The sequence below is a fragment of the Brachyhypopomus gauderio genome, chromosome 12 (genome assembly GCF_052324685.1).
Source record: "Brachyhypopomus gauderio isolate BG-103 chromosome 12, BGAUD_0.2, whole genome shotgun sequence".
Lineage (NCBI taxonomy): Eukaryota > Metazoa > Chordata > Actinopteri > Gymnotiformes > Hypopomidae > Brachyhypopomus > Brachyhypopomus gauderio.
This window is the reverse complement of record NC_135222.1, coordinates 6606165-6618402: the sequence shown is the minus strand read 5'-3', so window position 1 is coordinate 6618402 and position 12238 is coordinate 6606165. Positions and strand designations below refer to the sequence as shown.

The window sequence follows — 12238 nt, the reverse complement described above, 5'->3', positions numbered from 1 at the left end:
CTGGAAGAATCACTTCCCACTATAGCGACTCATCCGCTGACTTGCTGGGCAGCACAGAACAGGCTGTTTCTCCACCCCATGTTGTAGCGTCTTTAGATGCAAAATCACCACATGGATCTGGCTTGTAACTTACTCACACTCACAGTTAATGACTCACATATAACATTTTCCACAAGGGTGACCTAGTAGCATCCAAGTAGGGGCACTGTGTAAAACGGATGCTTCATGTCAAAGGTCTTTCCATATTTTATATTGCGATTATATCTTTTTATATGATGTGTAATGTTTTCAAACTCACAGAGATACACCTGTCATATTGATGCATTTCAGCATTAACACCTGAATGGTTTAAGACTGTAGCTCATTGATTGTCATACTCAACTTGACAACCATACTTTGCTACTGCCTGGATATTATTTGGGTGGTCTATTCTCAAACACAGCACTGACTCTGAGCTGCTAGCAGCAGGGTAGTGGGTGTTGCACTGGAAGTGTGTATCACGCACAGCCGAGTTGCTGGAGGTTTTGCAAATCACTGTCACCACTAGGCTCAAAGTTACCTGCCACTAAAATGACCTGCCAGTAAAATGATAAATAACATTAACATAATATGACAAATAGTATTTTCTCTGCAACGTTCCTTGGTAGACACACTCTTAACATCTCTTATTTGAAATGCCTAACATGCTTAGTAACTCCTTTTCTTCTCAAACATGAACTTAATGTAAAGTATGTATGAGACGTTCCGCTTTGTTCTCCTCCTACCTAGCACAGCGTGTTTGCTGATGCAAAAGAAAACAACACCAGTCTTATGTCTTTTGACCTTTTATTAAAACCAAGATATCTCAGGAGATCTTACAGCACAGTGTGCTCCTCTACCAGGGAGTAGGATCTAAAGTTTAACATTCGAAACCGTCACGTATATCCTGTTACTCCACCCAAAACATGAACCACTTGCTACATGTACCATAATCACTTGGTCCACTATCAAGATGAGGTCATTCTGTACTTTCCCGAACTGCTGTAAGAGACCCAGGGTCGGGGTCCCAGACTTCCTCTCTGATACAGTTTCGTCCTCCTGCTCACAGATGCTGCTTTCTAAGTTCCCATTTTCTATAACTCCACATCTTTGCATGTACCATAACTCTTTGTTATCTGTAAGGAATTTGAATGCAAATCAGTTGATTAGTAATGCAATTGATTAGTAATGTAATACTAGTAAAATGTAATGCCATTAAAATATAATTCTCCACAGAGATCATTAGAAAGTGATATAATTTGACAATATGATTTTGTTATTGGTTACACCCATAACCTATAGAAATTATTTGAAGTGGTTTTCTTCTGCTCAAACAAGTCGGGGTGGTAACTTGTAACTGCTTTTCCGGGACACGTTTGAGGTTATCACAGCATGGATTGGCTTGACTGATAGTACGCAGGATATTTCAAGCACACTAGCAAGATTTCTCTGGCACTCTCTAAACGGCCTGATTTGTCGCTCATCGCAGAGCTACTGCAGGTAGGCGGTTTTTAACGCAGAAACTACTTTGCAAATTAATTACTTTGCAACTTTGCTACGTAATTACACAGTGTCAACTTTTGTAGAAGTAGTTTGATTATTAGTTGCTCTCAATCTGTTCATATGTAATTACCTTGAAGCTCTAACACTCTTTTCAGGACACTTTTGTTTTTGAAATTCGGTTCCTTTGGGCCGAACCAACGCAGAAAATAATGCATTGCACTTTTCTTTCGTTCTGGTTCGCCTAGCATTGAAAGTGACATATTTACAACCGAACTAAAATGGTCAGTACACATCCCGACAGAAGAGCTTTTATGACATAAATGCACGTTTATACAGATGTTTATATCGTCTAACTTATCTACTAACTAGATAGTTAAACGTGTTTGTGGATTTGTTTAGCCTATGACGGGCTGCATTTTTACATGTTGAAAACTCACGAAGAACTATTTAAAAGGCATTAAAGAAGCCAAGCAGTGCGATATATTTTTGTGCTTTTTTAGCAGTATAGTACAAATACGTTTGTTTTATCAAATATTCCCTCCCTGTTGACGTTTGGAAGTGGCCCCAGTCTAACTTCAAGGATCTCTGTCCACTTATCTACGAGTCCGAAAGACCGTTCACACCCTTGAGCTTAGGAAACATTAACTTGAATGTTCGTTAAAGATAACGTGTGTCACGTTTTCGTAACGTTCATGGAATATATTCTGCTTTGCTATCGGAATGTCTATAAAACAGGAGCTAACCTTCAACTATTCTGACAACGTTGACGGATTTCTTAACGTTCGTAGACCACGTCTGTGTGCCATTTCCGAATAGAAACTGAACCGTTGCTGCTAGTGATGTGTCGGTCGCGAACGAACCGGTTCAAAGAGCTGGCTCTTTTAAGTGAACGACGAGAGCTGGTTCCCCTCTAAGACCGAGCCGGTTCCCCTCTAAGACCCCCCCCCCCCGGTCAACAAATTACGTTCGCCGAATGAGCCGACTCTTTATGAGGAGATGAGCCAAAAGATCCGGCTCCCTAAAAAGAGCCGAAATTCCCATCACTAGTTTCTGCATGTTTTGGGTTGTTTATTTCTAATGACGTTCTAACGTCTGAGAGGGGGCGCTGCACTGCTTAGATTAGGCCTGCAGAGTTAGAAGGAAGGCACTGCTTCAAAACCTGGAAATTACCACACAAGTATTGATTTGCAAATAACCAAACTTTAAATGTCATTACATAAACCTAAACTATTGTCTTAAACGATTTATTAACAGCTTTTTGGAATATATTTGTGGTATGCTGTGTGTTTGTGGTATATCTGAAGAAATAAATCTTCTGAAGGGCCTACGTTCAAACCTTTGTGACTTCCATGAGCACTGATGGGAGTTAGGACAAGCCCACACCACAGGATGTTACATCATATAAACCTGTAATATCCTGATAGTCATTAGTAATGCTGCATGCAAATACATCCTTGTGCAAATTCCAGCAGCATTATAACTGCTCTGTTCTTCGTGGCAGTCATGTGGATGTACCTGCTGGCGCTGGTCGTGCTGTACTATGTAGTACGCTGGTACCGTGAGCTGGAGAGAGTTCCAGACAGAAACAACAAGTATGTGTACATCACTGGCTGTGACTCCGGCTTCGGAAACCTTCTAGCCCGCCATTTGGACGAGAAGGGCTTCCGTGTTTTGGCAGCATGCTTCACAGCGAAGGGAGAAGATGAGCTGAAGAAGTCCTGCTCCTCCAGGATGTCCACGATCTCCCTGGACGTCCGGAAGCCTGAAAGCATTGACAAGGCTGCAGGGTTCATCAAGGATCTAGTAGGGCAAAAAGGTGCATACTAATTTAATATACATTAAATATATTTCATATCTCACTAGTCAAATGAACACTACAGTGCCTTAACCGTGCAAAACTCCTCCCTTAATTGGTTAACAAGTAAAATCAATTCACCAGCAAATGCCTGGTGAACACTAGCACAGATCAAATTATCTTTACCTTTTGTTTGGTTGGAATTATATATGTGCATTTTTGGTAGGTCCTCACATTTGTGTGTGTGTGTGTGTGTGTGAGAGAGAGAGAGAGGGAGAGAGAGACACACACTGTCTCTAGTGTTCTACAGTGATTCTGCACATCATCTGAAACCTCAGGAGCAGTGTTTTTGTTTTGTTTAATGTTTCTGTGGCTTTATGCTAATGAGTTGATACTTAATGTTTTAATATTGTTTTTAAGTTTATATTAAGCATTTGCTTTTTTCTGCAGCCATGGTATATTAAATGAATTTCTAGCATAATTATACATTAATTCTAAAGAGACTATATTGGGTGTAGAATTGCATACATTAATGACACTGTGATTGGTAGGTCTGTGGGCCGTGGTCAATAATGCAGGCGTGTCGGTACCCTCGGGTTGCTGTGATTGGATGACCCTGAAGGACTACAAGGGGATGCTGGAGGTCAACTTGGATGGAGTCATTGGGGTGACTCTAAGTGTCCTCCCACTCATCAAGCAAGCCAGGGGTCGTGTCGTCAACGTGTCCAGCGTGTTTGGGAGGATCAGTGCAGTTGGGGGACCGTACTGCGTGTCTAAATATGGCGTGGAAGGATTCAATGACAGCCTCAGGTAGAAGGACATCAGGAAGGAATCTGATCAACACTGCATAGATGATTCAAAGAGTCATCTTTCAACTTTGAACTCCTCGCTCAGAGTCCTTGTTCATTTGAGTAAAATGCTTTTGATGTGTTTCAGGAGGTGCATGCACGCGTTTGGAGTGAAAGTACTGTGTATCGAACCCGGTTTCTTCAAGACCATGGTGACTGACTCAGACTGTGTAATCCAAAATGTTAAAATGCTTTGGGAGAAAATGCCAAAAGAGACTAGGCAGGACTATGGAGACGGTTTTATAAGCCAAGGTACGAATACAGTTATATAACCCAAGGTCTGTATGACTGACAGTACAATTTGTTTCAGTAGCTAGTAGGGCTGCATGAAACAGTCGATTATCCAGTGCCTTGCAATAAAGTAAAATATATTCAACTTTTAATATTTTTTAAACAAATTTGGGGCATATTTTATATAGTACATTCGTTTTTAACAGATCTGAAAATAAGTAACATATTGATTTGCTTGATTTTTTGCTGTGCAGTGGAGACGCTCACAAAAGAGAAACTCAGCAAGTTTGCAGACGGTGACTTGATGAAAGTTGTGAGTTGCATGGAACACGCCGTCTCTGCTGTGAACCCGCGGACCCGTTACTCTCCCGGCTGGGACGCAAAATTCTTCTGGCTGCCCCTGTCCTATGTCCCAACCTGTGTTTCTGACTACATCTTGCTGAAAGACAGAGTTAGACCAGCCAAGGCGGTCATCTAGGTGCCTCTCGGCCCGTTCCTGGTGGTGAATACACTGTAGTCTTTAAGTGCTCATTAACAGTTTTGTATTTTTCCCTCGTTATACAGCACACTGGATTTGACATTATGCCACAGCTGTGTATGGTGGAATGTCTGCTTAAATTTTTAGGAAAGCATTAACCTAAAAGAAATCCCAGCCCTTATACGTAGTGTACTAATTTCCTGAAACAAAATGTTATTTACACCTTTACATAATCTTCATTTAAATTTTCTTTGTCAATCCTCCACTGAATTTTGCATCTTATGTTTTGGCTTTTATTTATTCCTAAGTTGTCATGATGGTCTCTTTCTCGTACATTATGATGTCCATGTTGAGAGACAGCAAGTGCTCATGCCACATTAAGAATCAACTCTTTCCACTTACAGTACCAAATCCCTGCAGAAACTACGCAGCAGCAAAGCAAAAAGTCTCATAGAAGAAGCGATTTCTACAGTATAGCCAATATTGGGGCATAAATGGATCAAATTCTATCCATCAGTGCCTTAACTTCATAATGTTGAGGTGTGCTTGGCACCCCGGAGGACGGACAGGCTCACACACCCACCCACAGTGTGTATGTGTATGTATCCCAGTAGATTTGCTCCTGTTTATGCACAGGCTCTCTGTTCCAGTACTGCGTGTCTCCCCAACATGTTGAGCACACGTGAGACCACTGCTTCATCACCACCACAAGGATTTCGTCTGCTTTGTCTCTGCTGTTTGCAGTTATCTTTTTTTTTTACTTTTTCACTCACTGCGTGTGCCATCCCGTTGCCATGGAAAATAAAGACTCACCACAACTGAACACGCCTCTCGCTGCCTCCTTGCCGCAGTTACAAATGTAAAAAAATTGTTTCCTTTCCTAATTAACTGCAATAAATAAAATAAAAAAAACTGAGACGACAGTACAGCTTTAGAAATGCAATAAACAATAATATCTGTACTACATAACTTCTTAAGCAAAATAAGTTTCCAAACAAAATAAGGTTCACAGCTCCGTGTTCCTCGGAAGCGGAATATGTAAACAACGCGCGTGAGGGCATCAAAGGACTGAATCGAAACTAGCTAGCGGTGGTACACTAACAACAGCTAGAGTCGCCACAGCGGGCGGAAATTATCATACAGTTAAGCCCGCCCACCAAGAGGGAAAATATGATCAATATTGGTCAATTTTGCTGTCATTTGAAACTGGTATTGCGCTGAATTATAAAGGCATGGCCCTCTGTAAACGAACAGCTGGCATCACAGTCCTGATAGGGGGAGACAGGCTCACACTTAACTTAAACTCTCACCTTCAAACACAGATTGAATAGACACGGTTGAATAATTTATTTGCTTATATTTCTGTAATTGTTTAATGTCGATTGTCAAACTGTAAGTAGATTAAAAAATTGGATAAATTATATATATTTATGTTTTAAGAATATTTTAGGCCCTCTGAGTCTGAGAGAGCGTAGAGGGCCCTGACGGTTCCACACTGTTTCAAAGTAATGACTCAACATTCATGAGGTGGGATGTCCATGTAGTAGTCTACTTAAAATCAATCATTAATAACCTACAAATATACACAATGACCACAAAACTAAATTGCAATACTAGAATAAATGTGCTTAGAATGTCAGAATGTTTTGAGTTCTGCTACACAAGATCTGCCCAGATTGAATGTGAACTTATATTTCACTTGCTAGGAGCAATCCTGAAGCTCCAGGGATATTAATGACAAGGGCTACGGTGATGTGTGACTTTGACCTTAAAGCTGAAGCGAATGTTAACGCAGGATAGCTGATTTAATGATTGGTCACAACGAGCTACCACAGAATGACTAATTAGCCATTTTGACCTACTAATGGTTTGGATTTTCAGTGTTCTCGAGATCATAATACAATTGCATGTCTCAGTTCAGTATACAGGAGCCAAGAGCAATTTCTGCCCTCAACATTCCTGTAAATAATCCAGCTAAACTGCAATAGTCACCTCCCTACCAGAAATATCTGTAGGTGATAATAGGTACTGCTGTACCAGTGCCAGGAAAAAAATTAGTCATTAATACTGCTCTCAAAACTATCCAACAGCACGCCCTACAGTATGGGTGACGACAGCACCACCCTGTGGACAAAATGCAACCTGCCACAAGATTATTGCATTGCCAATAATGAGTTGTTCTTTTGCTTTCGCTTTTGTATAACTAGAATTTGTTAAGGCAGTCTTCACAAATGATCTTAAAGTTGACTGTCCATTGTGGCCATGGCAACAGTAATGAATATGAAATATGATGCACACAGACTGAATAAGCAGACTAATGGCAAGCAACCCTATAGTGCCCTTCCATAACAAGCCCAGAATCATTAAAATCATTTTGTTCATCTCAGGGCATTAACAGGGAACCTAAACAGACCATACATAAATAAAACAGAACCTAACCACCTCAACACTTAATACTGAAGATAAATGTACCAGACAGACTTAACCATACTGTTTCCAGAATTCTCATGTCAGTTTTTTGTAGTTCCAATATGCAATTTGGAAAAGCATCAAGGAAACTGGGGCTTGATGTCTGGATGCTGCTGGGATATTCTTAAAAATTACCCCCCTTTTAGAAGGCAACCTTGCATATTTAAACTGCCATTTAATGCCCATTTTAATCCAAATTGTTCTTACTTAAAAACAAAGCTTTATAGCGGATTGCAAAAGGTCCAGTTATTCCAGCTTGGACACCCCCACCGAAACTTCAACAGTGTTGCCATTCTTCAATACACAGCTAAATATGGAATATTGAGTGGATGACATTAGTTTTATTTTTCAATTCTTTGCAACACCAGCAAACATTTGGCCAACTTTAATTAGTCGATGCAACACACAGGACACTACATGGTAAGACAGATTTATTTCCATCCTCATGAAGTGGAAACATTAAATACAACTTTCGGATGACTGACAATACAGGTACAATTGTTTAATTGTTTTAAGAATGTGACTTTACAAACCAAGTGCTCCTCCGGTTCCATCTCAGTTTTCTCAACCCTGACCAACACGTTTGTACGACAAACTTGTTTTATGAATGCTCTTCGGCCAGTTTCTCAGCCTTCTGGACAACCTCTTCGATAGGGCCTACCATGTAGAACGCCTGCTCAGGCAAGGCATCGTACTCACCTGTTTAAAAACAAAACCCAACACCACAGTTAGCAATATAGAGCCAAACGGGCCAGCTACAGTTCCATGGTTGTTTCATACAAACACATGGAGAACAAGGAAACATTAAAACACGAAAGGAAATGACTGACAAACCTCCAAGAATGCTCTTGAAGCCTTTGATTGTTTCCTTGAGCGGCACGAGCTTGCCCAAGTGCCCCGTGAAGACCTCGGCCACCTGGAAGGGCTGCGAGAGGAAACGCTGGATCTTACGGGCACGAGCTACAGTCAGCTTGTCCTCCTCAGACAACTCGTCCATTCCCAAGATGGCAATGATATCCTGCAGAGACTTGTAGTCCTGCAAAGAAAACCAAGAAAAGCTATATGTAAATCAAAGATAAAAACAAGCTCATTAATACAACACGGAGGATTAAAAACGGTTTAAACGAGTGCGCGCCGACAGATAGATACTTTATTGATCCCAGAGGGAAATTCCTGAAAGAAAAAAAAAGGTAGTGCGTAAAAGCCTGAGACAACAAATAAAGTTTAAAGAAACTCGAGAAAAGAGGAAAAACCAAGACACACAAAGACGGAGCTACTGGAAAAGGCAGCCACTCGCGACGGCGCCGGAAGCTAGGATTCCCAGATTCCCCAGACAGATGCACGAGCTGCACAGAAACTAACTGAAGAACAGAGTTAAACCTTCTCCCCACACACCTGAAGGATCTTCTGGACTCCTCGGGCAACATCATAATGCTCAGCACCCACAATGTTGGGGTCCATGATACGGGAGGTGGAGTCCAGGGGATCCACAGCGGGGTAGATGCCAAGCTCGGCAATAGCACGGGACAACACGGTGGTGGCATCCAAGTGGGCAAAGGTGGTGGCAGGGGCGGGGTCAGTCAGATCATCAGCAGGCACATAGATGGCCTAAAGACAAGCAATTCATACAAAACCACTGTTCAGCGATGTGAAACGCTGATTAATACCCAATACTCAGTTTACTAAGGGGCTGGTACAAACCTGTACAGATGTGATTGAGCCTTTCTTAGTGGTGGTGATTCTCTCCTGCATGGTACCCATGTCAGTGGCCAGGGTTGGCTGATAACCCACAGCAGAGGGGATACGTCCCAGCAGAGCAGACACCTGAAGTCAACAGAACATTATGAGTACAGTCGCTGACTATACTGACTAAAGACACTATGCAAAGGCCTGGTCAGTCAGGACCTCTGATCCAGCCTGGGTGAAGCGGAAGATGTTGTCGATGAAGAGCAGCACATCCTGTCCCTCTTGGTCACGGAAATATTCAGCAACGGTGAGTCCGGTCAGAGCCACGCGGGCACGAGCACCAGGGGGCTCGTTCATCTGTCCGTAAACCAGCGCGACCTGCAGAAGCAAACAAAAATCAGTTAGCTATGGTGTCCCTCAAGGGCAAGTGACTGCTAAGCACAGACCAAGGAGACGGGACAAGGAGTCAGTTACCTTGGAGGTGGTGTCCTTCAGGTTGATGACACCAGACTCAATCATCTCATGGTAGAGATCGTTCCCCTCACGGGTCCTCTCCCCAACACCAGCAAACACAGAGTAACCACCATGGGCTTTAGCCACATTGTTGATCAACTCCATAATCAAGACAGTTTTTCCTACACCAGCACCACCAAACAGACCTGCAGGAGGGACATAACAGGGGTCAAGTCATGCATAATTGAAATTTGTAAAAAGTAGCATGTCATTTAAAAATAAAGACAATAAGAATCCAATACCACTCCAACAATTTATCCACTCAAGTCCATCTCACATTAACAAGCGAGGATTATCCTTCAGTAGGATGTATAAAACTAATATTGTATGACTCGTACCAATTTTTCCACCCTTGGCATAGGGAGCAAGGAGGTCGACCACCTTGATTCCAGTCACCAGAATCTCCTGTTCCACACTCATGTCTGTGAACTCAGGGGCCTCAGCATGGATGGGAGCGGTCCTAGACACAAAGACACTTTACTGCATTGCAAAGACCATATAATGTGAATCATCAAATTCAACTACTTCAAAGACACCAGAAAAGGGGCAGAACTAATCGTGCTTACATCTTTGTGGTGATTGGTCCTCTCTCATCAATGGGCTCACCAATGACATTCATAATCCTGCCCAATGTTTCAGGGCCGACAGGAATTCTAATGGGTGCCCCAGTGTCCAAAACCTTCTGGCCACGCACCAGACCTTCTGTACCATCCATGGCAATGGTGCGGACAGTGTTCTCCCCTGACAAACAAAACAATGCAAATTCATGTATGCATCACACACAATTACACTTGTTTACAATCAACAAGTCTTCATTACAATGATTCTTCGGTGCATGTGGAAATTCAAACTTGGCTGAGCGAGATCTGTACCTACCAAGGTGCTGGGCGACCTCCAGGACGAGCCTGGTGTCACGGCCGGCCACTTCCAGGGCATTCAGGATCGGGGGAAGGCCCTCGTCGAACTGGACGTCGACCACGGCACCAATGACCGCGACGATGCGTCCGTTGGCCGTGGCTGCCGCCGCAGCAGGAGCCACATAATCCCGGCCTGGAAAACCAAAGACGACCCTGTTAACCGACGCGTGTGCATCCACTTTGTCCCGTTTCACCTCTCGCTACCAACTAACTGAAAAACGAACACGTTATTTTGCACTTTGATAAAAGACTACCTTAAAAGGCACTCGTGTGTAAAACGTATATCAAAATGCAATTTTATAACTCCCATTTATTGTTATGAGAGTCCCGAGGTCAGGACGTTAGCTGGTTAACCTAGCTAGCCACCTAGCTTCACAACTCATAGCAACAGTGCAGGACTCCTTTAGGCCTAGTAGCTACCCAGCTAACTGAAAAGAGAATAACTACGACGTCTGTGTCGACTTTGAGAGTTTTTAATCTCGTTCAGGGTCCATGTTTCGCTTTTCACCACCACAGCCGTCTCGAAACGCAAAACGAGCCATTCGCCCGGTCGGCAGGCGTCGAATACCGGCCACTTCCCCGTGACATGTAAAGGTCATTGTCGCATTCACGTCAGCCGCCGTTTACTGTTGCTACAAACACATGTACATTGATGAGGGACCATTTTTCTTATTAAATTAACCCACATATCGCGGTTAAATAAGAAAAACCCCTAACATAAACGTCTCATTGGTAGAAGTTTGCGGCCTGTTCGCGCCGCCTGCATGCTGCCATTTGACCAGCCTCGTCGTGACAGCGCCATTGATTTGCAGAAACAAAAAGCAAACAATTTTCCAACAAAAAAACAACAACACGTCTATAGCTTACGTGAAAATAGCGCTGCTGGAGCTCCGGTGATTGCCTTCAGGGGAGTAACCCCGGGCTTCAGAGCCTGCAAAGCTCCCGTGCAGCAGCGTCCGACAGCGCCTAACATCTTCAAAATGGCTGAAGGTGGAACGGGACGGCGGCTCCTGCACGCTTAAATACGACCAGCTTACGCCGCGCACTGCGCATGCGTCGTGAATGCGCATGCGTCCTTAGGACAGAAAGGAACAGAAGCCATGCTGGCTTGTTCTGTTGGTATTTCAATTTGTGATCTTGATTTTCGTGCTTCGTCCTGACTTCTTGAATAACAATAGTGTCAAAACACTCTGTTACATTTTGAGCATGTGACGACCTGAAAAAACAAATAGCCTGTACAAAACTCCATGTATGCTTTATTGTGATATTAAAGTGTTAAAGGAAGATAGACCTAATTAGCATTTTATATATGTGACCCTCTCCTGGTTTCCTTTCACTCAGGTTAAAGGGACTGAGTTTTTCTCTAGGATAATAGCTCACAGCTTTCCTGGTCTAAGCTGCCATCCGTTTTGACATGCACACAGTTAATGTAATTCATCTGTGCCATATAACTTTGTAACAGGAACAAACACTGAACACAGGATTTTCAAGACTTATGGCTTAGCTTTCTTTGATAATTGGGCAAAACCTATATAAGAAAGCTTTAAATATAGTGAGCAGACATTTATTATATTTATTGTTTTCTTTATTTCAGAATAATGTTCCTATCAATTAGGAATAAAGAGATGGTCTGCATAATAATGTTTCACATCAAGACACAGGGATTTGGTCTTAAATGAGCACTCAATATTAGTTAATAGCTTGAAGTCCCAATGGATAGCATTCGGTTTTTATTTTCTCTTGTCTAAGACATGAAACAATATATTAGATTTGTCCACAA

General features: G+C 42.6%; 2 protein-coding genes across 2 annotated transcripts; one reads left to right on the top strand and one right to left on the bottom strand.

Moving 5' to 3' along the window:
• The first annotated feature begins 1346 nt into the window (after positions 1-1346).
• On the top strand, positions 1347-5696 carry LOC143528816 (retinol dehydrogenase 7-like). Its single transcript, XM_077024717.1, has 5 exons — positions 1347-1518; positions 3023-3337; positions 3868-4126; positions 4253-4416; positions 4650-5696. The coding sequence occupies exons 2-5, from the start codon at positions 3025-3027 to the stop codon at positions 4871-4873; spliced, it is 960 nt and encodes a 319-aa protein (XP_076880832.1). The 5' UTR covers positions 1347-1518; positions 3023-3024; the 3' UTR covers positions 4874-5696.
• Positions 5697-7756: 2060 nt separating this feature from the next.
• atp5f1b (ATP synthase F1 subunit beta) lies at positions 7757-11485 on the bottom strand. Its single transcript, XM_077024716.1, has 10 exons — positions 11326-11485; positions 10418-10591; positions 10108-10282; positions 9880-10001; positions 9503-9687; positions 9248-9406; positions 9044-9166; positions 8738-8950; positions 8177-8378; positions 7757-8041 (listed from the first exon to the last, which is right to left on the bottom strand). The coding sequence occupies exons 1-10, from the start codon at positions 11429-11431 to the stop codon at positions 7944-7946; spliced, it is 1557 nt and encodes a 518-aa protein (XP_076880831.1). The 5' UTR covers positions 11432-11485; the 3' UTR covers positions 7757-7943.
• Positions 11486-12238: the final 753 nt, after the last annotated feature.